Here is a 27,500-nt window from a genome sequence, read left to right on the forward strand (position 1 = left end):
CTCCACTGAAAACTGTTTACAATGTACACTGGGGCCAGACAATCCAAAGCTTTTGAGTCTCTACACCTTCAGGGAGCAATTGTTTCTACATGCAGTAGCCAGCAATTGTGTCTACAGTACCTTCAATGTAGTGTAACTACACCCTTTTCATGAAGCGAGCAGTAAATTGCACAATGGACTGGTTGTCCCAAAATGGAATCCATTAAATCTACAAGCAGAGCCTTTCACTTCAGGTTCAATCAGTAACACTTTGTGGAGTGCTCTCTAGACAGTGAGTGAGCGGAGGTTGTGCCCCACTATGGTGAGGCAGCCAAAGAAGATGACAAGGCAAATGGTGCACAAAAACCATAAGCCATGCACTCCCAAAGGCACGCGCAGCCACAGACACACACACACTTGCTCTCTCTCTCTCACACACACACACACACACACGCCAATGCGCGCAAATGCACGCGCGCGCGCGCACACACACACACAGACCTCTGATCCGTATCAGCAGGGCGGAGACGGGATCGCGGTAATGAGCACGGTCAGAGTGTGCGGCGGCTTAGCGCAAGAGTTAGCATACATCCCCATGTGGCGCTAATCACTGCCAAGCGCCGGATGTCTTAATTGCGCTTCGCAAGTGGCCCGGCTGCCATTTTTTTGTGTGAAGTTGGACTCAAATTAAGAGAGAAATAGTGGAAGAAGAAAAGGAAAGAAAGAAAGAATTAAACCCCATGCTGGCAGCAGGGCCTAATGCTGGTTTAATCTGCATCACCGAGTTATTCATCTCCCAGCTCACACACATCCTCTCAGCCAGATGGATTACCTTTCACTCGAGTGTGTGTGTGTGTGTGTGTGTGTGTGTGTGTGTGTGTGTGTGTGTGTGTGTGTGTGTGTGTGTGTGTGTGTGTGTGTGTGTGTGTGTGTGTGTGTAGGCACACACGTGTGTGTGTGTGTTCATGTGTGTTTATTGGCCACCTGTATTAGTGTTATTAGAGTGGTAATTGCCTGGCAGATAAAAACTATACACTATACGGCACAGCACAGCACAGTACAGCACAGCACAGCACAGCAAGGCCTTGAACGGCTTTCAAGCCTTCCACTCTGAAGGCAATTAGAGTTAAAGGCATCAGTCACCGATTCACAAAGATGCATGCCAATTCAACACACAATTGTTCAACACACTTTAAATTCCTTCTTGTAATTGTAGTAGAAACAGAAGTAACATAGGTTATTTAAAACATACCAGAATGTGTTCCCTTTGAATGTGCTGGTAAAAATGAACACATTCTGTATGAACAACATGAGTATTTATAAATATGTAACTACAAACTTCAAAAGAAAGAAGTCAACCGCACACATTCTTGACTTTATGCTCGTTTTATTAGAGCGAATACGCTCTAATAAAATGAGGATAAAGTCAAGAATGTGTGCGGTAGACTTCTTTCTTTTGAAGTATTGAACATTCCTGCATCTACCAGCACCTAGGAGCTGTGCATGGAACTTTGAACTGTTGAATGTAACTACAAACCTTACATACGTTACCACTTTGCCCATCTTACAGTTCATGGAGGACTTCAGAGTAGATAGTTTGTACCATTGGATGTTCAATAGCTATTCCTAGTCCAGAAAATACACTATGTCTGGTCTGGATTATCTTGGCAAATTCAATGCCAGACCACAAGAAGCAGCTGCTAACAGTGTGTGTGTGTGTGTGTGTGTGTGTGTGTGTGTGTGTGTGTGTGTGTGTGTGTGTGTGTGTGTGTGTGTGTGTGTGTGTGTGTGTGTGTGTGTGTGTGTGCGTGTGTGTGCCAGCTGCTCAATATGCTAATAACAACCTCAGTGCAAGAATCGGCATAAGCTCTTCTAGTCAATGTAATGATGTGACCTTGAGCGTAGGTCAGAGATGTATAGTAGCGAAGTGAAAGTAACGAAGTACTGTACTTAAGTACTAAACTGCAGTATCTGTACTTTTTTGAGTAATATTTTTTTCCTCATACTTGTACTTTTACTGCACTACATTTTTCTGATGAAATTAATACTTTTACTCCGATATATTTTTCATGTGCTGCTTTCGTTACTCGTTACTCGTATTAGTCTTTAGCACAAGACAAGCAAGACTGCATGATTGCAATGTTGAGGGTAAACAGAAACTTCCTTGCTGCCTAACTGGCTTCTTTAAGCAAATCAGTGTGAAAGGTTTGAGTTGGCGATAAAGCCCGGAAAAGGTTTTTTTAATATTTTTTTATTTGATGTTTTTATTTGATATTTTAATGTATTTGATTACTTTTTTATGTGCACTTCTGACTGTTGTTTTTTTAATAATACTTGAAGCACAACGAGCTGGTTGGAAGCACTGTTTTAAGCAGTAAAACTACTGCCCTACGTTTTCTTAAAAACTGAACTTGTGTTACAAAGCTGTTTTAATAACAAACCATAATGGCATTTGCACTTCATAAGAGACTTATTGTACAGAGCTCTAGTAAACCAAATGGTATTCAAACTTTTGACTGACTTCCCACCACCCTCCCCCCCATTTTTTTAAATGCAGTACTTTTACTTCTACTTCTACTTTTTACTCAAGTAGCAAAACTTGCAATACTTCTACTTGCTTTACTTAAGTACAACACATTTTGAATACTTTTGTCCTTCTACTTGAGTAAGGTAAGGAAAGGTTTTGACTTTTACTCAAGTCATTTGACAAGATGATACTGGTACTTCTACTCCACTACTTTTCTCCAGTACTTTATACATCTCTGGTGTAGGTGTAGCATTGTGTTGTGGGTGTGTGTGTGTGTGTATGCACATGCCTGTGTTTAAATCAAAATGCATGAGTGTGGGTGTGCAGACTCAGTGGCGTAACTATCGGTAAGCAGGGACTGCAGTTGCTTACGGGCCCACGAGCTCGCAGGGGCCCCTTTGCGGACGCCTAGTGGGCCCCCATTGGTACTGGGGACTGGAATGTCTCTGCACACGCAGAAAATTCCCCAATAACTCTTCTCACTATCAGGTATTGACCGGACCGTATTTATATCACAACAGATGCCACCGTCCAACATGATGGTGTGCCGTTTAAACACGACACCAATGGCAAAGCCATGCTACTATTAATACTGTGCTAATAACTGTGTTTAGTTCATTAGACGGTTCTTTAAAAATACAGTCATATAATATGTTTCAAACTGCAATAAATATCTTAACAATACGGTGTATTTGAGTCTTTTATTTTTTTACATTACGACTTGGAATTATGGGTTATGGGTTATGATGAACTGATTGAACATGTTACGTAGCCTACGTAACGTGCGTGCATACAGGAAGAACTTTGGTGCAACGTGCAAGACGTCACATCACGTTAGACATAGAAGAAATCTGATCATATTATCTAAACTTTAACAATGTGTTGGCGACAATGGATAACAAAAAGAAGCACCGGAGCGGATTTCAAAAAAGAAAATGGAAAGAGGAGCTGCTGGACGAACTGAAAAAACTTCCGAAAATAAACTCCTTTCAAAGAGCCGCAGAGGGAAAGGTGGACGTTGTTCCTGCTAGCTACAGTGAAGATTGCGACCAAGAAGAGAACTATGGACAGAGGGGGGCTGTGAAAGTATCTAGCCCCCTTGTTGTGCTAGAAGCAGGGGGTCTGACTCTGACAGTGACAGCTCGTTTACAGAAGATGACAACCTGGCCGGCTCAACACCGACGAGGGAGCACCCAACTGATATGGGACATTTCCCCGACAGCCTTGATGCAGACGTGAAAAGGGGAAAGGACAAGCAAAACAATGTTAGCACGCCACATATCCAGCTTGCTAGCCGCGGTGAGTGTGTTGAACTGTGGATTTACGTCAAGTGGAATAATTGCGAGAAGCCCTGAGATCAAGACAGCGTTTTATGGTAAGGTAAGGACATTTGGTTATTCATTTTGCCGGCCGTGGCATAATGAGTTGGGTTTATTTTGCCTGGTGCGATTGTTGTCACAAGCCTGAAGTTGTCACAAGCCCGTTTTGAAGTGTGTTTGGCTAAATGGTTATTGCGCTATGTAGACGGACTCGGATGTTGTAACATTCCTTTTTCAAATTTCTTGCGCTTGAAATCTGTACCTGTGCTCGTCATGTTCTGCTTTTACATGTCTTCATGAAGACTTTGGAAAATCTCCATATATGGTATTTCAATGCAGTAATGCCAAAACGACAGAGGAGTAGGCTACTGCACATTCGTTGAAGGAAGGGGTGGTGCTTGAAAAGATATCGGTTGTAGTTATGCATTTGCGTGAATGTTTCACATACAGTTCCAATATGGTCCAGCTGCGTCTTGTCCAGCTAATACCGCTACGCCCATTCCCCCTTACTAGACCGCCCTCACAGTAACGCCCCTTTGGCTGTTGAAGTTTCTGAAGTCAGTGACATGCTACCGAATGACAACACAAGCGCCGCGCGGGACTTTTTAAAACGACTCACTGGATGGATTTCGCTGCAGCGATCACTCAACTGTCGGTAAGATTTCAGTATAAATGCATGAATATACATAACGGTTACTTTACTAGTTGACTTTCAGTCGGAGGGCGAACATTTAACCACCTCGGCCTACGACCCCCACCAACTAGCGGTGTTGGCTAATGTTTTTTAGCTTCAAGGCAAGCTAACAGGCCGCCCTTCGTAAGTTTGTTTCAGATGTTGTGTGTGTAGTGGTCATAATGTACAGCACTAAGCTATGGGCAGACAAGGCAACTATTATTCCTGTGTAATTACCATTCTTGTGACTACTTCACTGCATATGTTAAGCAGGAAACTGCCTTTGGTTCCCAAATATGAACATCTGTTGCCCTTCATACCCGACTACAGGCTTCACTGCCTGGGAAATCTGTGCTAGTTTATTACAGTATTTCCAACCTGGTAGCTAGCTAGCCAGCCTGGTCAGAATGGACAAAGGCAGCACATCTCAGAATCTTGTTACGACAATACGAGCGAGGCAAATGTGAATGGAGTACATTGTTATGTGTAAGGTAAGACGTTAACATGACAAGGGTGAGATGACGGATACTAAGGGCTAGCCAGACTAGAATAAAAGTTAACTAGGCCTACTACGAAAAGTTAATTCATAAACGTTTTGACGGTCTTTCGAATGGTTATCGGATTGTGTGCTTGCTTGCTTAAATATCATAAAGTTCGCCACAAAGTGATCACGAAATGATCTCCGTATTAATAACAGTTTCGTGGTTTGTTACTCGTTTGAATAAACGTATAGTTTTGACATCCCTTTCAAATGACACGCAGATGTTTTGAATGTTTGTTGTACCACGAGCTATCACGAAATGATGCTGTATTTACCCTTAAGCAAATTACCGGTAAGCACTGGGCCAAAAGGTGTTTATACAGTAGTTTCTTCCTGTGCTGTGTTGTGCACGTCTGTTTCATCATCTGAGCTATCAGTTGTGTTTCTTTGAGGCAAAGATGTATAGAATAGCACTGAAAGTCGGAGGTGTCATATTTGTTCAACCTGGTGTTAAACGTAATTTCAATTCTTGACCAGTGCATGTAAAGAAATTGAAAATAAAACCGACTTGACTTGACTTGTCATTGGGTCTGATTTTAAATGTGCCATATAGTTCAATGTGGGAGCAGGTTCACACACTAAATAAGACACTAAGGTCAAGCACAAGCAGATTTTTTTTTTTAAAACAATTCTCAGAGCAGATTAGAGCAGACGTTTCAGGTTGCTGCCATCAGAGAGTAGTGACTTGACCTTAGTGTCTTTAGTGTGCTCCCACATTGAAGTCTACTTTTTGGGTCCATGCACCTACTTATTTCTAAACATCTAGAGCGCAACAATGCCCCTGCCTCCTGATGTGCCATACAACCTGTATCTCTCCAAGTGTGTGTGTGTGTGTGTGTGTGTGTGTGTGTGTGTGTGTGTGTGTGTGTGTGTGTGTGTGTGTGTGTGTGTGTGTGTGTGTGAGAGAGAGAATGTGTGCACGCAGATATAAGAAGTTGGGGTTGATGATCCACATGATGGTGATGGACCAGGACAGCTCTGGACCTCCTGACTGGCAGCTCCATCCTCAACCTCTCTTCCTGCCCTTCACACATGTGCAGGTAAGGCCAATTTTTAAAAACTCACTGCATTGTCTGAGGCAAAAGTAGGAGAAAAGAAGTGTGCGAGTGAGTGAGAACCCGGTCATTATACATGTGACCCTTAAAGGGCGTGTGTGTGTCCTAGAACCAAGACAGTAGCAGTGTGTGTCCGTCTGCCTTTGGTTAAGGGTATCTTTAAGATACTACCTTGTTGTGGTAACATAATTTTGCTATTTCTGACAGGCAGACAGTTTTCTGAAAGATGGTTGATGTCAGTACCAACATGTTGTGATGGAGGCTTCCACCTGAGCTGAACACAGAAACTTGCACACAGTGGTGAGTAAATCACTGAATCTGTTTTGTTCTGCACTAGACCAATACAGTAATTCCTTCATGTGCTGGGTTTATTTATAGCAGAACTTGTGTATAGAGGATAATACAAAACACTGGCACAGTAGTAGTGACCCCTGTACAGGCCAGAAGCTCTGTATCTCTTCAGCCTGGTGTTCTGCATTAAAATGATGGGTGTGATTTTTATGTAGTGTATTCTATGTATACCCTCTCGTGTGTGTGTGTGTGTGTGTGTGTGTGCATGCATGTGTGCAGATGGAAGCAGTCGTTCCTGTTCAGCATCGATATGCCAGTAATGGGTTTGATGAGCCACAGCATGGTGATGGGCAATCAGCATCAGGACCAGGGCAGCTCACAAGGAGAACCTCCTGCCCTGCCTCGTCATCCTCAACCTCCCATCTCCCTGCTCTTCACACATGTGCAGGTGAGGCCAACCTCTAAAATGCACACTTGACTTGAGGCAAAGGGGGGAGAATAGGCCTGCGTGCGTGCCTGCCTGCGTGCGTGCCTGCGTGCCACACTTTAAGACAGTAGCAGTGTGTGGGGGGGGCGTGTGCACAAGCATATGCACATGGTCATGTCTTTCTGTAGGTAGATAGGGGGTGCTTGTTTTTGTCTTTATTTTCATTCATAACATTAGCATGCCTTTTTTTTTGACAGGCACGGAGCCAGTTTTCAGAGGGAGGGCTGATGACACCAGCAACTTTGGTTCTGAACCTGATCAACCCAGCACCAACCACTGTGCCGCTCCTCCTCTGCCAACTGCACCACATGGCTCCACCATCTCAAAAAGGCACAGACACTACTCCACTTCCTGCGAAGGATGAGAGAAGAGCCGACCGCCCCACATCGGCACTCACCACCTTCTACAGGGGTGTCATTGAGAGCATCCTGACCAGCAGCCTCTCTGTCTGGCATGGCAGCCGTCAAGCTGAAGACTAGAAGGCAGTACAGAGAGTGGTGAGGACAGCAGAAAAGCTCATAAGATCACCCCTACCTGTTCTCCCTACTACCATCAGGGAAGCGCTAGCCCGGCATGCGGTGCCGCACAAGCACACTGGGAAACGGCTTCTTTCCACAAGCCATCAGTCTCCTCAACGTTCTGAAGAAAACCACATGAATATTCCAAGGACACTGGAGAATATTCCATGAACACTTCTTTCACCATGCCACTTACACTTTACTCATTGCACCTTATATTCAGCATCTTCACATCACCTGTATGATCTCCTCCTGCCATGTGTGTGTGTGTGTGTGTGTGTCCACTGTGTTTGTGTATTTATTGTCCATCAGTATGTTACTCTTCTTATTGCACACTGTTTGTGTCTCTGTGTGACTGTATTTATTGAATGTATCAGTCTGTATTTCATGTCAATGCATTATTTTTAGTTATTAGTTAAACTGCACATTGGAGACTGGTCAAACACAATTTCAAACTTTGTGTTAACCCTCCATAGATTTTTGTCAAAAAATTGAGTCTAATCTACTGTACTATTCAGGCTATCAACAGACCACACAGTTGAGTGCTGTTTTATGCACTCTGAATATGAGGAGAAGGAGGTGACCGTTCACACTTCATAGTGTAAAAGTAAACAGAAATACATTTTCACATTTCATTCCTGTCTCGTTCACTTCTTTCAGCAATGTATGTGGCCTACATGCAGGGAAGCTGACAGGGGGGACAAAGGGGTCCGTTGACCTGGGCCCAGTGAGACGAGGGGTCCAGGAATGGGTCCTCATTACATTGTATGTAGTCTATGTATTGAGTGGGGGGCCCTTTCAGATGACTTTGTCCTGGGCACAGCCAAAGCTGTCAGCGGTCCTGATTATGTACGCACAAACACGTTATAATGGTAGGGAACATTTTCTCTGTTTTCTGATGGCCTTTGAATTAAGACAGGCCAGTCTGGAACCTCTCCTGGATAAAGAGGTAAGCTCAGTGTGGTCACTCCTAAATCATAGACAGACATGGAGTATGGTTGCCTGGTTAACACCAGACCTAATCACAAGTGAAGTGTCTTTCAGATCGAAACGATTGTCTAGAACTAAAGGTAGTGTAGGAGTTCCCAAGCTAGGAGTATGGTAGGCCTATGGTAATGAAGAAATCGTTTTTCTCCAATAAAACAAACAAATAGCCTATTGCTATTTCAAATACTATTTCATATATTTTTCCATTACTATCTGAAGAGTTCAGATGCAAAACCCCCAAGTGCCTTTTCAGAAAATAATCCTAATTCATTTTTATTTAATACAAAGCTATCAAAATTGCATAGTGTGTTATTTTGTTTAGGTAATATAACTATATGTATTATCAAGTACATGAATATAAACCAAACCAACACCAGGTTTTTCTCTAAAAATATACAAGTGCAGGTCTTCAGAAATGGATTTAGGGGGTTTTGCATCTGAACTCTTCATCTGCTCTTTCCAAGCTGACCACATTGCCACATAAATGTGGTGAGGTGACACTCATTACTTTAAAAAGTCGGGAATGTGTTGCTGATGTTTTACATCGTTTCAAACTTTTCTAAGTAGCCTATATCATGTCTTACCAAGTGAACAACCTCGACAAAAGGGTTTTTTAAATTATTATTATTTTTCCGGGTGTGTTAATATCCTGGAAAGGATGTTTAATCATATAGCCTACACAGTGTTAACAGTGACCTCGATACACACAGCCAGAGCACACAGCTAGGTAAGGTAATGTCAACGTCGTCGTGTTGACATTTTGGCGACCTGATACGTTGCTATGACAAATTTGTGCATAGCGACACGACTCCTAAACAGTAGGCTACAATGTCCGAGGTACGGGAAGACAAAGCAAAAGACATATTGGGATTAGAAAACGTGTGATTTATCTCACTTTCTTCCATAAATTGTTGAGAATATTATGTCAGTGGAATGTTCAGTGAAACGTTTCTCTGGAAGATAACAATTTGCACGGGATATCTTTGTAACAAACATGGAGCCTTCATCCGGAAATGGCCTTGAAAATGACATCATGCCGTATCCCTTCACGATTGGCCAATACGGCAAATGCCGGGAACGCCCATGGGCGTGCTTGCATTAAGGGTGGAACTGTTTTACTGCAGCTGGACCCTTCTCTACAGTTCAGACACAAGCTTGCAGCTAGTGTCAATGTATTTGAATGATTAGTACTGTGCCTAGCAATGACTGCATATCTGTCTGAAAGACTAACAATTAGTCTCTTGAGTTTCATTTTGGCAACATAGGAGGACTAACTTAGTTTTAGTGGGTTCCTGGATTGGTCTGTCGTGCTTCTGTGTGGTCACTTAGCAGGTGTACACTGAGGTTTGGCTCGTCTGATTTTTTCGGGGTTTTATGATTACTGCCTACGTCTGCCGTCACCTAGGCCTACGTATTTTCGTGGATGTGTGCAGCATACCAAATGTGTTTTCATGGACATGCATGGTGCGCCGTCAGCATGTTTTTGTTTATGTGGTGATGCGCTGTCATCAAAAGTTCCGTTCAAGGTGCGCTGTCACCATTTGTCTGTGTGTGATGTGTGATCAATACTACTAAGAAGTGCATAATTTTATGTTCCTTTATGTGACCTTTATCACGTGTTGTACTTTATATGGGGCCCACACAGATAATGTTGCTTACGGGCCTATTGCTGTGTCGTTTCGCCACTGTGCAGACTTATTTGTATGTGTGTGTTTGTGTGTTTGTGTGTTTGTGTGTTTGTGTGTTTGTGTGTGTGTGTGTGTGTGTGTGTGTGTGTGTGTGTGTGTGTGTGTGTGTGCGTATGCCCGCGTTTAAATCTAAATGCATGACTGTGGGTGTGCAAACTTACGTATTTGTATGTGTGTGTGTGTGTGTGTGTGTGTGTGTATATTGGAGTTCTGATTGGCATGACTAGCTGTATGAATCGAGCATGCCTCTCCATCAGGCAGTAAGGCTCTGCCGTTCTCCATGCAGCCCTCGGCCCAACTTATCGGCAGCTGCCTATCGACACTGCAATGGTCCTTGAGCACTCCTTGAGTACGTATGGCAGTGTGTGTGTGTGTGTATGTGTGTGTGTGTGTCAGAGAGAGAAAGAATGAATGAGAGAGTGTGTGTGTGTGTGTGGGTGGGTGTGGGTGTGAGTGTGTGTGTGTGCCCGTCTATCGATAGAACAATGCTTCTTGAGCACTACTCTAGGCTGTAGCCAGCAGAGTCATTGATCAACTGATTTATGAAGTGCTGCTCGCCACCGACAGCTTTCACACTCCTCCGCCTGTCGACGTGTCACTCTCTCCCAGTGCTCCTCTCCTCCATCTTCCTCCTCCTCTCCCTCCTCATACTCACCCTCCGCCTGTCTAGGTGTCACTCTGTTCTTCCTCTCCTCATCTCCCCCCTCATACTCACCCTACGCCTGTCTATGTTCTACGCCTATGTTCTTCCTCTCCTCGTCTCCTCCATCTTTCTCCTCTTCTCCCTCCTTGTAATCACCCTCCGCCTGTCTAGGTGTCACGCTGTTCTTCTCATCTCTTCTTCCTCACCGTCTCATCCTCTCCCACTGACAGCTCTCCATCCTCCACCTTTCTCTGTGTCACTCTCTTCTTCCTGTCCTCATCTCCTCCTCCTGCTCTTCTTCCTCTTCTTCTCCCTGCTCATACTCCTACCCACCTGATATGGATCTTCCTATCTGCTCCACGTCACCTTCAATTGGACAAGATATCGAAGTAGGAGCGTTTCTGCAGCATTGAGAGTACAGAGAGGATAACTAATACCCCTACCCCCTTGAGAGGGTTGTGCCAGTATTTCTGTCACCCTTGCAGTCTGTCCCATTGTCCGTCTTTCTGTCTGTATTTTAGACAATGACGTGTGGAGTGTGTCATCTGCAAGTGGTGACAGACAGACAGACAGACAGACAGACAGACACACACAGTGGTGTAGTCTACGTAGAACGCAGGTATACGGAGTATACCCACTTCTAAATTTTAGGGTCTTCAGTATACCCACTTAAAATTGATTGATCCATTGTTTAGAATAGCATAAATATATACAGTATACCCACTTCAAAAAATACTCGAATAGACAGTATACCCACTTCAAAAAAGTAGACTACACCGTTGGACACACACACACACACACACACACACACACACACACACACACACACACACACACACACACACACACACACACACACACACACACACACACACACACACACACACACACACACACACACACACACACACACACACACACACACACACACACACAATCATATACACTCACTCTTTGAGAAGCACACAAAATGCAAGCATCTCACATTGACCAGGGGGCCAAGTTTCTATCTCTCTGCTCATTTGCATTTCAACCCTTCTCTCTTTTTCTTTTGCAGCCTCCTCTGTATCCCCCTCTTCCTCCTGTTCCCAACGGGCAGTTTCAAGCACAAAAGAGTATTTATCTGCTACTAGTTGTTTGTGCTTCACTATGTTCTTCCAATGCCTCCTTACCTTCTACCTCATTGTTTCTCCTCCTCATCTTCCTCCATGTCGTCATCCTCCTCATTTGTCTCTCTCTTCTACTCACCCTCCTTCTTGTGTGCCCTAACCTCTCCATCCCTCTCCCTTCTTCTCTCATACTCCTATTTTTTCTCTCCCTCTCTGCGTTCTCTCTTCCCTCTCACCTCCACATCTTCCTGCCTGCTTCTTATATAGCCTTCATCTCTTCTCCTCTTCCCCTTTCTTCTTTCTATCATGCTCTCCCTGCACCTCCTCCCACTCCTCTTCCTCTCATCTCTCCTTCTTTCCTGCACCTTTTGGAACAATCCTCCTGAGTAGCCCCAGTAGGCAAGTAATTGTTCTAAATGCCCACCCACACTCAGCTAATCTTCACACAACCAGCCTTCACCCCCCCCCCTACCACCACCACCACCTCCACCTCCACCACACACACACACACACACACACACACACACACACACACACACGCACGCACGCACGCACGCACACACGCACGCACACACACACAAAGCTGAGACCCTGTGACAGAAGGAAAGATGCTGAAATCAAAACACACACACACACACACACACACACACACACACACACACACACACACACACACACACACACACACACAGCACACATCAGAATGCTTACAGTAGCCTATATAGTATACACATGTTTTGCACCTACCTGCTTCACAATCACAATTGCAGAAAAAATAGATGTATTAATATTTATGCATTTCACCTTCAACACGATTAACATCCAAGCTGTGTTTATTTTTTATTTTTCATTTTTCATTGTAACCTCAGGCAATTCAGTATCACATAAGCAAGGCCTGGCTTATAATCTCTTTCTGGTCCTGAGAATTCCAATGAAACACAAACTCATCTGATTCAATGAGCTTGGTGGTTGTTGTAGTGTTGTCCTGCAGAATGCTTAGGCATTATATGCAAACATGTTTGTTGATCTCACTTCTGAAAACGTACTGTCTGTCAAAAGTTTTTCAGAACAAACTTTATCAAGGAGCCAGACTATAATAAAGCATTTGGCACACCCGCAAACACATTAGGCTTGCATCCAACCCTGATCCAGCAGAGAAGATCCAGAATAGGCCAAATTCACACTGACATTCTCTGTGGGTGTGTGGCGGAAGTATTTTAGACCGACAGGCGGTGACTGTGCGGGACATGGCTCAAATCTTTGCTGCAACTTGGAAACAGAAATCAAACCTATTTTTCTGTGCGGGATTGAGCACTCGGTGAGTGAGTGATGTCCCATTGAAAACAATTTCTCAAACACACAGGCCATCACATCACCTAGGCTTTCTGCTCGTTGAGTGGTCTGTGTGGCGTCCCATTCACCTGAATGAAACACACGCTAGGCATGAAAAGGCATAGCACAGACACACTGGATTTTGTATAGGCTACCATCTCTGCTCAAAAAAGGGCACTTTTGTACACCTCTGTAGTTGGACAGGTGCTTCTTCAGGTAACATTCTCTTTCCACTCCAAGGATGTTGCGTGTGATAGGAGCTTCATGGTTCATTCACAAACAAGGTTCACGCGTGCAGGGACAGGGACGGGGATGGGGGCAGCATGAGTGTGAGAGGCTAATGGGCTATTCAGCTGTCCCTTTCACACTGGATGGTCTGCATGCATGTTCTATCCGTGGGAATCAGCATCGTATCCCAGCCTTCCCTGACCTGGTTCTCTTGTTACCAACCATCTGAAACATTGCCAATCGCTTAGCTCTGGAAAGGCGTGGGTGTGTTCAAAACAGCTCGAACCTGATTGGAGAATCCAGATGGCTTTTTTTAAATCACGTGCTACTTCAACCACTAATTTGTAAATACCCCGCCCCGCGATTCTGATTGGACAGGCTGTGAAATTTCTGATTGCGTTCAGGCTCGTCTAAGATTTCTAGACCCTCGTGTGAGCTCACGAAGTTGAGCGGAAATGCACTAAGGGTCTACGTGAGAGCCAGGCTAAGCCTTCCCAGCCCATACATTCCAATGGGAGCCCATGCACAGCATGATCACGCCCACACAGAAAATAGAAGCAAGTTTAATCAAGTTACAATGAGCACTTGTCCAGGCTCTTGCTTGTGAGGCCGTCCTTGTGCTGTGTTGACGTGCTTAACTCATTGGCTGCCAGCCATTTTCATAAAAGAGTACCTCGGAGTGCCAGCCATTTTTCAGCATTTTGGGTGTTTTTTGGAGGCTCACAGAAAATTGAGTTCTGTGTCTATGTCAACACCATACCTATCAAAACACAGATTAGACGCTCATCTGTCATCAGAAAAAAACGGTGTCTCTCTACCCCTTTCCGTTCTTTCATAATCATCTGTTGAAATTAAGTGGAATTCGCCAAAATGCTGCTTTCTAGCCAAAAAGCTGAGAAAACGCCATTTGAAGTAGAACTATAACTGCAAACGTTTTTGCCCGTAATGGCATCGTCCTAACAACTCCAAACCTATCAGCTGCTATTACACAGTCTTCTGTCATCTGTAGCCTGAACAAAAAGATCATTTGTATGACCTTTTCAACCTAATATACTGAAATATAACGGGGGGACTCGAAAACAAGGGTGTTTTGGTTTAGTTGCTGGCGCGCAGCATGGATCATGACAGCAGTTGCCCCTAACTCCGGTAACTCCCTACCTCTCCCTCTCCCTCTCCCTCTCTCTCTCCCCTCGTTGGAGAACGAATCACAGCTGGTTTATTTCCTCCAGAAATAGTACCGTGTTGTGTCTTGTGGGGAGGGAGGCAGGTAGGCAGGCAGCACCGCTTAGCGTAGCTTACTGCAGCTTCTTTGGCAGAGCGGACAATTTGCAGATTGATGATTACTGTCATCATGGTTCTGCTATAGTGATCTTGTCATATATTGTTCAATGAATTTTCTTTTGATAAAGTACTGATCACACATCCAACATTTCACAAGCCGATTGGAGTGGTGAATGCTAGCTGGTCTGAGGCTAAGTGCAATGCTTTCTAATGTGAGCTGAATGCATCTGACCAGACACAAAGGCTACTCTGTTCCAAGAATCTGCAACCCCCCTGTCTTTTTTGATGATACAGTAAGCTGATCATACTATACAGATCCATAAAAATAACTGTGGATTGAGTAAAAAATAGTTGACTTACCAAGGCTCCTTTATTTAGGCTTAGTTGTAAGTTGTTAGCGATTTCGTGCTAGCTAGCTAGCTAGCGTAGCAAACTTTATACCCAAGTTACCTCAGTTGGGACACATCACCACTAGTCCCGTGCATTCTCCTGTTAGATGATATTTTGTAAGCAACATCCTGATGTTGTGTAGGCTGATCACATTATCCAAAATGAAAGGTTGTCACACAGATCATCTCATGGTGTATTTTGGGCAAGTTAGCTACAATGCCTTCTAGCTAGATAGCAACAGGGGATTGTATTTTGGTCATGAGAGGAAGGTTTTTTTTTGGCCAGGCTCTGACACTAAAATCAGTAGCCTACCTGTGTTAAAATCAGAGGGCAAGAAAGTAGACTAAGTCACAGGTGCTTTACTTTCAAAAATGATTTTGCTATGCTACTTTTGAGATTATATTATAATAGTAAAAAAGGGGTGTTTTTGTCTTGACATTTCATCTTGCTCTGAGCTAAAGCCCTGCCTTGACTGTTCCTAAGGACACTTCTGCCACCTACAGGAACAGTTAGAAAATGCCTTGAGGCTTGAAATTCATACAGAAGATAGGTCAGACCGTCCTCGAGGCCTGGCTGTAAAAAAACGCAATTGTCGGCGAACGACGTCGAAGGTAGGGGGCGTCACTATTTGAAATGACGTCATTCGACGGCCAAGGCAGCCAATGAGTTAAGGGTAAAAGGAATGATCTGCTTTCACGCTTTCTCACCCTTTCAGACAGAGCACGGATACGTTCAGATACATTCGTGTACGCCCCACATTTGTAGTGTGAAAGAACTACTGAAAGGTCTCAGAGCTGGACTTACTGTAATAACTGTACATGTGGTATATGTTACAGTGTGTAAGTTTGGTAGTTGGCTAGTTTAGTAGCAGTTATAGTCAATCGCCAAATGTTTATTGGTATGACCAGATTATGATTTGCAGCCAAACATGTCTGTGACAGGAATTTCAAAATAGTGGATAATATCACATGGGAAATACCCACCAAGTCATGCATGACCAAGGCACGTTTCCGAGCCATAATAAACACTAAGAAATGGATTGTGGTAGTAATTATTCATGAAAATAGATGACCTTTGTATTAGCACTTAATAGAATTACATATTCTACATTTAAGCCACACCTTTCAATGCAAGCAAAGCCAGTTTGTCACAGTTTAACTTGGCAGGAATTTTCAAGCATGGTGCACAGCAATACCAAAACCTCAATACCAAAAATCCACACCAGACGCATGAAACATCAATCACAGCTGTGCTACTGCCAAATGCACAATGCAGACAGACATCAACCATATGTGAATCAAAGGGTGTGAAAGAGCCCCTAAGCAAGCTAGGCAATCTCAAAGACACACACACATACTTTGTACGGACACACACACTTCTTTCGCCCAGCTTGTTCCAGCTCTCCCCATTCACACTAAATCACTCCTCCTCTCCACTGATTCATGTCCAGACTAAAATGCCTCTCTCTCTCTCTCTCTCTCTCTCTCTCTCTCTCTCTCTCTCTCTCTCTCTCTCTCTCTCTCTCTCTCTCTCTCTCTCTCTCTCTCTCTCTCTCTCTCTCTCTCTCTCTCTCTCTCCACACACATATGCCTCTGGAGAGAGTAATGACATAGTCTGCTATATTAGCAAAGTTTTGCCGGCTGCAAATGAATATTCTGGAAACAGCGTCAGCATGAGCATCAGCATGGAGTCAGACGCTCCCTCTTGTCTCGCCCTGCTTAATTGGCTCACTGATCCACCACTAAGTAAGATCTGCCGAAATGGAAATAGAGATAGAGATGAAAATAGGAATCCTCAATGGACAGATGAGGTCAGCTGTTCATTAAGGTGGATCGTTAAATGTGCGTGTGCTTGCATGTGTGTGTGTGTGTGTGTGTGTGTGTGTGTGTGTGTGTGTGTGTGTGTGTGTGTGTGTGTGTGCTTGTGCTTGTGTGTGTGTGTGTGTGTGTGTGTGTGTGTGTGTGTGTGTGTGTGTGTGTGTGTGTGTGTGTGTGTGTGCATGTGCATGCGCACAAATGTCCTTTTGAAAAACTTTTTTTGTATTATTTTTGTATTATGTATTGTGGTACATGTCGCCATGATCATGAGGAAATGTTTGATATGTTTGATAAATATAATATGATATAATATAATATAATATAATGTGTGTGTGTGTGTGTGTGTGTGTGTGTGTGTGTGTGTGTGTGTGTGTGTGTGTGTGTGTGTGTGTGTGTGTGTGTGTGTGTATTTGGGTTTGAAAGGGGGTGGTATGTACTGTATGTGTGTGTATGCGTGCATCTATGCGCGTGTACATGTATTGTGTTTATGGCTAAAATAAGTTGCCCTGGCCCTTACGCCTGTCAAAACATGTTTCCTAGTCTGTGACAATGTGCAGCAAATTAGCACCCCTGCTATTTTCAGGCTGTTTTAATGATGGACCTGTACACTTACGATATCCACCATGTTTCTCTACCTAGATACATCCACTGACCTTTAACGATGTTTAAAGTTGCAAACAAGCCAGAGCTCTTCTTCTCCTCCTTCAACCTATCTGTCATTCTTTCTTCTCCCTTTGTTTTTTTTCTTTTTCATTCCTTCCTTTCAGATTTTTAAGGAGATGCTGCTTTGCCAAACTACCAAACCAGAGCTAACCTTGTCCTCCTCTGACCTACAGTATCCGTTGTTGTTTCTTTGTCCTTCCTCCCTTCCTTCCTTCTTTCCTAGTTTTGAAAAGACGCTGCATTGCTAATCCACACTACCACACCAGACCTCATTTTGTCCTCCTCTGACCTATTGTATCTGTTGTTCTTTCCTCTCCTCCCTCCCTTCTTCCTCCCTTTCTTTCTTTCTTGATTCCTTTCAGAGTTTTGAGGAGACACTGCTTCACCACTCCAGACTGCCAAACCAGGGGTGCATTTTTTAAAAATCATAGTTGCTACGCTAACTACGTTGTATGTTGCTTGCAATGCAATTTCCCATGGTCAACTACCCAAGTTGCTAACTGGCTAACATCTACGCTTCCGAAAAATGCACCCCAGAATTCATCTTGTCCTCCTCTGACCTACTGAATCTGTCGTTTTCCTTCTTGTGAGAAGGTAGAGAATTACTTGTCTCACACTTCCTTCCTTCATTCCTTCCTTTCTTCCGAGTTTTGAGGAGGCGCTGCTCCGCCACCCCAGACTCACCCGGCGCTGGCGCTTAGCATCATTTGCGGGCTGCATTATTCATGGCGTGGACCGATCTGACAGACACTTCCTATATAACAGGAAACTAATTATTGCCCTGATGCATTAACCGATTTAATGTATTCCGCAGAAAGTCCTTTAATCACTCATAATGAGATGTGCGTGTTTCCCTTCGTTAATGTTCTTAAAGTTATTATTTTGTTCCCTGGCAGGATGTTAAATACTAATTAAAGTTAATAAATCATTCAGAGACCCCCCACCCCCACCCCCCCACCCACCACCACCACCACCACATTCCTCCCCACCCCTTCATGACTCCACAAAGAGGAGGTGTTCCATGGTGATGAGTGAATAGCACTCAGCCTCTCGAAACAGTGTGCGCTGGTGTGTGTTTGCGATAAACAACATTAGCGCCGTATGCAATCACTGTTATGGATACTGATGGCTGAAAAGCCAGAGAACTGTGGAAACGGATGGCAATTAGGCGAATAGATGCAATTGTAGTGTAAGGACTTGCTGTGAAAATGCATTGGAGTGATATTGAGACAAATGGCGAGCGGGGTCTGCGTCCGTGGTGAAGGCCTTGTTTGGCTTTTCTATGTATATTCATGATGGCTTCTGAAACAATACTGAATACTATAGAGATTATGCCGAAGGCCATCCTACTCAGCAAAGACAAACACATCCCACTCCACAGAGCTCTGTTTCATTAGGCGCTGGATTAAGCAACCTTGGGTTCCATGAAAGGCACTATACTGTATGAAACCAACTTCTTCTTCTTCTTCTTCTTCTTCTTCTTCTTCTTCTTCTTCTTCTTCTTCTTCTTCTTCTTCTTCTTCTTCTTCTTCTTCTTCTTCTTAACAATATGTCAACACCAACGCCTACAACATGGCGTATCCGGTATGAAACATATTTCCATCGGTGTCGGTGACTTATTTGTATTGTTGTTATTCAATAAGCAGACAACTGCTCTGTGTGAAATGGCTAAAAAAAATAAAAACAAAATAGGGAAAAGAAAACAATGAGAGGCGAGAGGTTTGTCATGATTCATATCAGCAATAACAACAAATATACTGAACCTATGTTTGGTACAGAGTTTTTTTCTTTTCTTTTCCACAAACAGAAGCCAACATACTGTGGACAGCATTGATACTTTGAGATACAGGTATGGCTAAGACAAGAGCCTCTTGTTTGACATGTCATAAAGATTGTACAAATAATACTTAGAAAACAGAAACAAAAACAGAGTGCAGAAACGATCCAAACAAACTAAAAAAGCCTACGCAGAAAGACAAAGGGGCAGAGGATACCAGTTATTGTCCTTATGATCCCCTCCTGTTATGACACTACAGACATCTAAGCTACGATACCTAAATGCATGAATACTTATTTTTCTCTCTACACTCCATATTAGCCATTTCAAACTAATTAAAATAAACACAGAAATAAAAAACAGTCATATTTAGGATAACGAAACTCAGAGTTCAACCTTTAAATGAAATGATTCCTGTGGTTATTGCAGGCTTATGATTGACGACAAGCTGAAGAATCCTTCTAAATTCATTTTGCTGGTTTGATACATTTTCAAACAGAACATCTCATTCATTTTCTACAAGATACTAATCTACCAAAAAAAATCCATGTCTAACCTGCACGGTCAACAAACACATACTTGTAACATATTCTGCTTTTGAATTATGCATGTAACGTGTACACTGATCTTTTTTTTTTTTTTTTAACTATATAACAATTAATTACCTCAACTTACCTGCAGGGGCCAGACTAGAGGAGGCAAATTGACCTCAGTTCTCCTCTGTCCTAGCCTGCCTTCTCATGTGGGGACATACATATGTCTCCTTCTGCAACCAGGCTCTGGCTTTGGACGCTTATCTTAGCACTCAGAGAGAGATTAGCTGTGTTTGTTTGGTTCTGCTGTGGATCCCACCAGAAGGCCACTCAACCGTGCATTCACTTCAGCACCACGGTCAGCGCATCAGGACCCTGGACAAAAACCAGGGCATGTTGAGGTGAGGAGGAGTCTGGCCGAGACAATTGAGCTGATCTACTGCTACTACTACACATAGGTTTCTGTAAGTGTGTGTCTGTGTCTGACTGTGTTTATGTGTGGATGACATGCATGTTAGAATGCCTACTTCTGTGTGTGTGTGTGTGTGTGTGTGTGTGTGCGCGTGCGTGCATGCGTGTGTGTGTTTTAGACACAGGCAGAAGTATCTGGAGATTAATCACTGTAACCTACATCGGCGTAACCTAAATGGAGCCGCCGTTTCTGCTGCACCATCACAATGCTGTGACACTGCTGCCTTCTTTATTTCTTTATTTAGATATTTATCTCTTTTCTTATTCTCATGTTTATTTATTTATTTATGTGTGGGAAATGTGTGGCACCCTCCTGCTTCCACAGTGAAATTGAACTGTTAATGAAATCAATTCATCACCTAGATGACACGTTGCTGGAGACATCACAGAATACGACTCATGCACAAAGCCTCCTCTGTTGGTTTCTCTCTCTCTCTCTCTCTCTCTCTCTCTCTCTCTCTCTCTCTCTCTCTCTCTCTCTCTCTCTCTCTCTCTCTCTCTCTCTCTCGCTTTCTGTCCCCCTCTCTCTCACAGACTATGAATATGTCTCTGTCTCTGTCTCTGTCTCTTTCTCTCTGTCTCTCTCTCTCTCTCTCTCTCTCTCTCTCTCTCTCTCTCTCTCTCTCTCTCTCTCTCTCTCTCTCTCTCTCTCTCTCTCTCTCTCTCTGTCTCCCTCTCACAGGAGAGTAATGAGGGAAGGCTAGACCTGGAGCATCTGTGTGTTTTGCAAACAGCCCTCCCTTGTCACCAATGCTAATGGCGTGACATGAATAAGCAGCGGCCAGAGAGATGATGATGATGATCACCTGTGAATGAGAGATGGCCTGAGTGAAACACACACACACACACGCACGCACACACACACACACACACACACACACACACACACACACACACACACACACACACACACACGCACACGCACGCACACACACACGCACACACATATACATACACACACACACACACACACACACACACACACACACACACACACACACACACACACACACACACACACACACACACACACACACACACACACCTAAGAACAAGCAGAGAATATCAACAAATGCTTACACACACTCCAACACACATTCCAACTCACAGACACACACAGGCACACACACATGCACACACATATGCACACACACACACACCCAGGGGCGCTGCCAGAAATGTTGGGCCGCATGAAAGATTCACATTTTGGGCCCCCTTAAGGGCCCCTCTCAGTGCTTGGGCCCCCTTAAGGGCTCCTATCAGTGCTTGGGCCCTTAGAATCTGTACCACTTTTCCCCCCCTAGCGGCCCCCATGCACACACCCACACACACACACACACACACACACACACACACACACACACACACACACACACACACACACACACACACACACAGACAATTTGATATGAGTGAGCAATGGGGCCCAGTCACTATCCGTCACTGGCTCTGCCAGCGTAATGATACGTAAGGGCCACGGCAGCATATGCAGCTACATATGGTATCACACATGGTAGTATAAACACGTCAGCACACCCACCCACTTGCATACACACACACACACACACGCACACACACACACACAAACATACACACACACACACACACGCACGCACACACTTAAGTACAAGCAGAAAAGATCAACAAATGCTTACACACACTCCAACACACACTCCAACTCACACACACATGCACGCACGCACGCTAACGCACGCACGTACGCTCGCACGCACGCACGCACACACGCACGTACACCTATCAAAAAAACAAGTCCTGCTCTTAACAACTACATACACACATACACACACTGGGAAGAGTAATTGCAAGTTCAAGCAATACTGTGAACTGCAGCCTCTATGCTGACACCGTAGGAACAAAATCATTTAACATGTCCCTACCACCAAACAATAAAAGTGCTTGCAGCAGACGCATTCTAGAGAGAGAGAGAGTGAGAGAGAGAGTGAGAGAGAGAGAGAGAGAGAGAGAGAGAGAGAGAGAGAGAGAGAGAGAGAGAGCAGATAGAGGGCTAGATAAAGGACCCTACATTTTCCTTCCCTTTCCCTCTCTTTCTCTTTTTCTCTTTCTCATATTCTTTCTTCTCTCCACCTCTCCCTGACCCTGGCCCAGACCAACAACTCCATCACCACTGCCTTCACCAGCACCACCACCACCACCACCATGGCCAGCACCACATAATGGCAGCGTCTTTATGTCAGCTGTGGGGTAGAGGGTCTGCCATTATGCTGGCCCTGTGGAGCTGAAGGTACAGTTCAATACAGCAGGTGTGTGGCGATACAATGGAGCCCAGAGAAGAAAAGCACCCGGAAGGGGAGAGAGAGAGAGAGAGAGAGAGAGAGAGAGAGAGAGAGAGAGAGAGAGAGAGAGAGAGAGAGAGAGAGAGAGAGAGAGAGAGAGAGAGAGAGAGAGAGAGAGAGAGAGAAATACAAACTTTTTTCTTTTTTTCTGTCGTCAGGAGCAACTACTGAGGGTGCGTGAAAGCACACACAAGCAGGCATGCACGCACGCATGCACACACGCACTCACACACACACACACGCACACACACAAAGACCTTAATTTCCTTCAAGATCAATAAAGTATCTGTACTCTACTCCAGGCACACACATGCACTCCACACACACACACACACACACACACACACACACACACACACACACACACACACACACACACACACACACACACACACACACACACACACACACACACACACACACACACACACACACACACACACACACACACTGACTGCAACAGCAGCATATAATGGAACAAGTCTGCAGCACACACACAGACACACTCAAACACACTACTCACCGAACATCTCCTGGGTCCTCGGTCACCAGCACGTCTGTCTTGCAGCTGGCTACTGGGTTGATGGACAGCTCCACTGGAGGCACCACAAAGCTCTTACTCACAGGCAGCCACAAGCCCTGGCCCAAGCTGTAGGATGACCTGAGGGGAATGCATAGCAAAGGACAGGGCATTAAATACCGCACTCATAGACACCACAAGAGCTGTTGCTGAGGGCCAGTCGCATGCCCTGGCCAGGCTGTAACAGGACCTAAGGGGAAGGTATAGCACACAACAGGGCATTTGTTTATTTATTTATTTATTTATTATTATTATTATTATTATTACTATTATTATCATCATCATCATCATCACTATTATTATTATTATTATTATTATTATTATTATTATTGATATTATTAGTAGTAGTATTATTATTAGTATTATTATTAATATTATTAATATTATTATTATTATTATTATGTCTTGCTAAAAAAGTGAGTTTCCATGCCAAACAATGCATGAATCCCTCCTCATTAGTAGAAACTGAAAACTATTGTGCAGCTGTCAATGATTCCTATTTTTGCTCTTTTTTTGTAAATGGGGGAAAAAAACTTTTATGATGTGGCGTTTGAAATATGATGAAGAAAAACAGCTACAATGAGACCTGGCCTAATCAGTCCATCTTCAAACACCTGACTGAACTCACATTGATTAGAATGTTTCAAGGGGTAACATAAAAAAAAAAGTAATCACAATAGAGGAAGAGGAAAAAAACACTGTCTTCGTTTTGCAAATGCATCAATGAAACTTTGGAAAAAAAGGCAAAACTCCCTGAAAGATCCCCCAGGGGAGGAATTGATGGCCTTCATTCTGGATTATTGTGGCTCATTAAATTGTATTTTTTGTAATTATTATTGTCAATTTTTCAAGTGCTGTAAGTGCCATTATAAAACGCACATGGTTCAAATCAGGCCTCAATTATGGTAGACTGGTAGTCATATCTAAAGTACAGGGACAGAGCATATGGGGTGGGTGGAGTCATAAATGAAGAGAGTCCAATAGAAAGAAAACAAACAAACAAACAATAGAAAGAACATAGGGGGAAAAACGGCATGCAAACCCTGCAAGTCATTTCAATTTGCATAGTTTCCAGTTTCACACATTTAAAATAGTATTAACATACAAAAAAAGAAAAACATACGCAGAATATCAGTTTCTACATTTATGTGAACATGCCTGTGTTTGCTACACTTACAATAGAGCCTGGAATGTCTTAGGCCACATGAAAACACCTCCATACCAGTGTCCATCCTAGATTGAGTGCGTGAAGAAACTAGACCATGCCCAAGGGCACCTAGCTGGCGTAAACTGGCATAAGCTGGCACAGCCCAGCTACAAGCAGGCCAGGACAGAGATGAAGAAAACGAGGAAAGAAGGGGGAGGACATAGAGGACACTGGTGCCGAATAAAGCAGGCAAGAAGTGATGGAGGGAATGAATGAAGCAATGAAAACCACCCGAGGGACACCTACATGGCCTGAGTTGAGCAAGGAGAGAACATAGTGACAAAACACAGGAAATGGGTGAGAGAATGAAGTGATGCAACCATGCCCAGTGGAATCTAAGTACCATGAGCTGGCATGTAGGACCACTACTAACACGACAGAGAGGGAGGGAAGGAGGGCATGGGGTAAAAAAGGTAGGAAGGGAAGAAGGGGAAGGAGGAAAGAGAGCGGGGACGGGTGCAGAGACGCAACCATGACAGGGGGCATCTATAGGTGGCATAAACTGGCACCGCACAGTACAGCTAGAGACTGGGGAGAGCAGAGAAGGAGGATAATGGGGAAAGGGGACAGGGTCCTGTAAGAAGAATGGGGTAGAGGAGAAGAGAGAAAAGAAGGATAATGGGGTAGAGGAGAAGAGCAAGGGCAACAGACAGGGATGAGAGGATGAGACAGAAAAAAAGAGGAGACAGGGAAGAGGTGAAGAGAGGGAAGGAAGAGAAGAGGTGAAAAGAATGAGGGAAAATGGGGTAGAGGAGAAGGCAAGGAAGGAGGAGAATGTGGAAGAGAAGAAGACAGTGACGGAAGAGAATGGAAGAAAGTGAAGGATGAAAAGAGGAGAGGAAGAGGAGGTAGTGATGCAGCTTCCTAGCTATGTCCCTCTGTGTACCCCATTGTAGTCTATCAGCTGTCTATTATCAGGTGCATGTGTGTGTCAAATAGGGTAGATAGAGTGACACACTCAAATCAGATCATACTTGTATCTGTACATACAGTAACACACACCTCCCTCTCACTGTATATCCCCACGTGCGGCAGATTTAGCACTTAGAGAGTAGCAACTCGAAACAGGTCATTAGCAGGAGCAATGGGCCGCAGGAAGTGACTTGATATAAATAATGACGGATGGGCGCTATCAGCTAGCGCTAATCTAAAGACGTCGAGGTATTGTATCATACCAGGTCTTTTTTTAAATTCCGTTTTTCTTTTCTTTTTTACTGCTCCTTAATCTGTATTTAAATGTATCTTAATCAGGAGTGTGACTGGTTAATCACTTTATGTAAACTGGAATCGCAGTCCGTAGCGCTAACTGCGCCGCGGTAAACTAACCGCTCCGGCGGTCCTGATAAAGTGCTTAGTGTTTACTGCCGTGAACGGATCATTAGTCTGCCGAAATTAATTTACTTACCCACGGAGAGGCGATATTAAGATGGGGGGAGCGGGGTTGGTGGGGGGTGGGGGGTGGGGGTAGAAGGCATTAGCATCGCCCTGAACTCATAACTCGGTAGAAAGTGTTTATAGTGCACAACAGCCACCTCTTGTTTTGTTTTTGACCTACAAAAGTAACACCGGAAAAGTTCTCCAGTCAAACTTCCTTCAAAAGCTGCAGCCAGCCACTGCTGTTTTCCCGTGCCAGGTGGACTGTATGCCACACTGAAAGGATTGGGAGGATCAAGGCTAAGTCATGTGCTGAAGTGTACTCTATATGTTTCTGGGGAAGATTGATTAAACAATTTTGAATTGGCTAAGCACTATAAAATGGCTGAAAAATGAATTGAAAAGAATTCAATGAGTTTCATTATTTGTCTCTGTGTGTGGGTGAGTGTCTGCCCAGTGTGTGTGTGTGTGTGTGTGCCTAGTTTGTGTGTGTGTGTGTGTGTGTGTGTGTGTGTGTGTGTGTGTGTGTGTGTGTGTGTGTGTGTGTGTGTGTGTGTGTGTGTGTGTGTGTGTGTGTGTGTGTGTGTGTGTGTGTGTGTGTGTGTGTGTGTGTGTGTGTTTTGCACCTCTAAACCTCAGTGTGTATCTCTGTATGCTGTGTGTGTGTGTGTGTGTGTATCTCTGTATGCTGTGTGTGTGTGTGTGTGTATCTCTGTATGCTGTGTGTGTGTGTGTGTGTGTGTGTGTGTGTGTGTGTGTGTGTGTGTGTGTGTGTGTGTGTGTGTGTGTGTGTGTGTGTGTGTGTGTGTGTGTGTGTGTGTGTGTGTGTGTGTGTGTGTGTGTGTAGGTAGCTCTTGTAGGTAGGTTAGCAGTGACAGGAGGCCCAGTCCCTGACCTCGGCTATGGCTGCAGTGTGCAGTGAATCAAAGTCGGATCAATGGCCGCCTCCACTCATAAATGAAGCGCGGGCGACAGGGCCTTGCTCCCGCTCATCAATTGACACCAACACTGGACCATCGATTGGCTCTCCCTCCCCTCCTTCCCTCCCCCTAAACCGAGCAAACAGGCACGCTGGCCAGCAGAGCAGGCACCTTGCTCTCTCGATCATCACCCCCTTGCCTTGCTTCCATCTCTCTCTCTGTCTTTCCCGTTCTCTCTCTCTCTCTCCCATTCTCATTCTTATATTCTCTCTCTCTCTCTCTCTCTCTCTCTCTCTCTCTCTCTCTCTCTCTCTCTCTCTCTCTCTCCTTCTCTCGCTCTTTCTCTCTCTCCCTCTCATTCTCTAGCTCTCTGTCTCTCTGTCTCCCTCTCTCTCACACACACACCCCTTCCCTTTCATCCACCCCCACATCCTCTGTCGGTCCCCTCAGTGGTTGTCCATTAAGCAGTGTGCAGACAGCCGTGGCTGTAGCACGCATCAAGGTTATGGGAGCGGGCAGCCAGGCAGCCAGGCTGGCAGGCAAGCAGGCGAAGGGAAGGGACCGGGCCATGCAGTGGTGTAGTGGTGTAGTGGTGTAGTTGTGTAGTGGGGGGGGAGACCACCACTTGGGCCCCTTAAAGCCTGCAGCCACCTTTTAATTTTTCACTCTTTTTTATAGACGCCTTATCTTTCATCAACCACGACAGCTGTGGAGGAGGCAGGAGCAGCCGCAGCAAGGGCAGGAGCTAAGTCTGGCTCTTTGGGTCCTAGAGGGCCAATCTGAACTAAAAGTCTT

The 27,500-nt window shown here is 44.4% G+C and overlaps 1 protein-coding gene and 1 long non-coding RNA gene across 3 annotated transcripts in view; one reads left to right on the forward strand and one right to left on the reverse strand.

Moving 5' to 3' along the window:
* The window catches only part of LOC134458283 (astrotactin-2-like), a 498,215-nt gene that overhangs the window by 276,936 nt on the left and 193,779 nt on the right, over positions 1-27,500 (reverse strand). The window contains exon 8 of the mRNA XM_063210506.1: positions 23,148-23,285. Coding sequence (XP_063066576.1) covers positions 23,148-23,285 — 138 coding nt within the window. The remainder of the gene's footprint in view (positions 1-23,147; positions 23,286-27,500) is intronic.
* Positions 4,314-8,235, forward strand: LOC134458290 (uncharacterized). 2 transcript variants are annotated; one of them, XR_010036557.1, is made up of 5 exons: positions 4,314-4,480; positions 5,965-6,079; positions 6,302-6,394; positions 6,665-6,833; positions 7,070-8,235. It is a non-coding gene; the product is annotated as an uncharacterized LOC134458290 (long non-coding RNA). The 2 variants fall into 2 exon arrangements; XR_010036556.1 differs by lacking the exon at positions 4,314-4,480 and having other exon boundaries at positions 5,906-6,079.

Source organism: Engraulis encrasicolus, chromosome 11 (genome assembly GCF_034702125.1).
Source record: "Engraulis encrasicolus isolate BLACKSEA-1 chromosome 11, IST_EnEncr_1.0, whole genome shotgun sequence".
Classification (NCBI taxonomy): domain Eukaryota; kingdom Metazoa; phylum Chordata; class Actinopteri; order Clupeiformes; family Engraulidae; genus Engraulis; species Engraulis encrasicolus.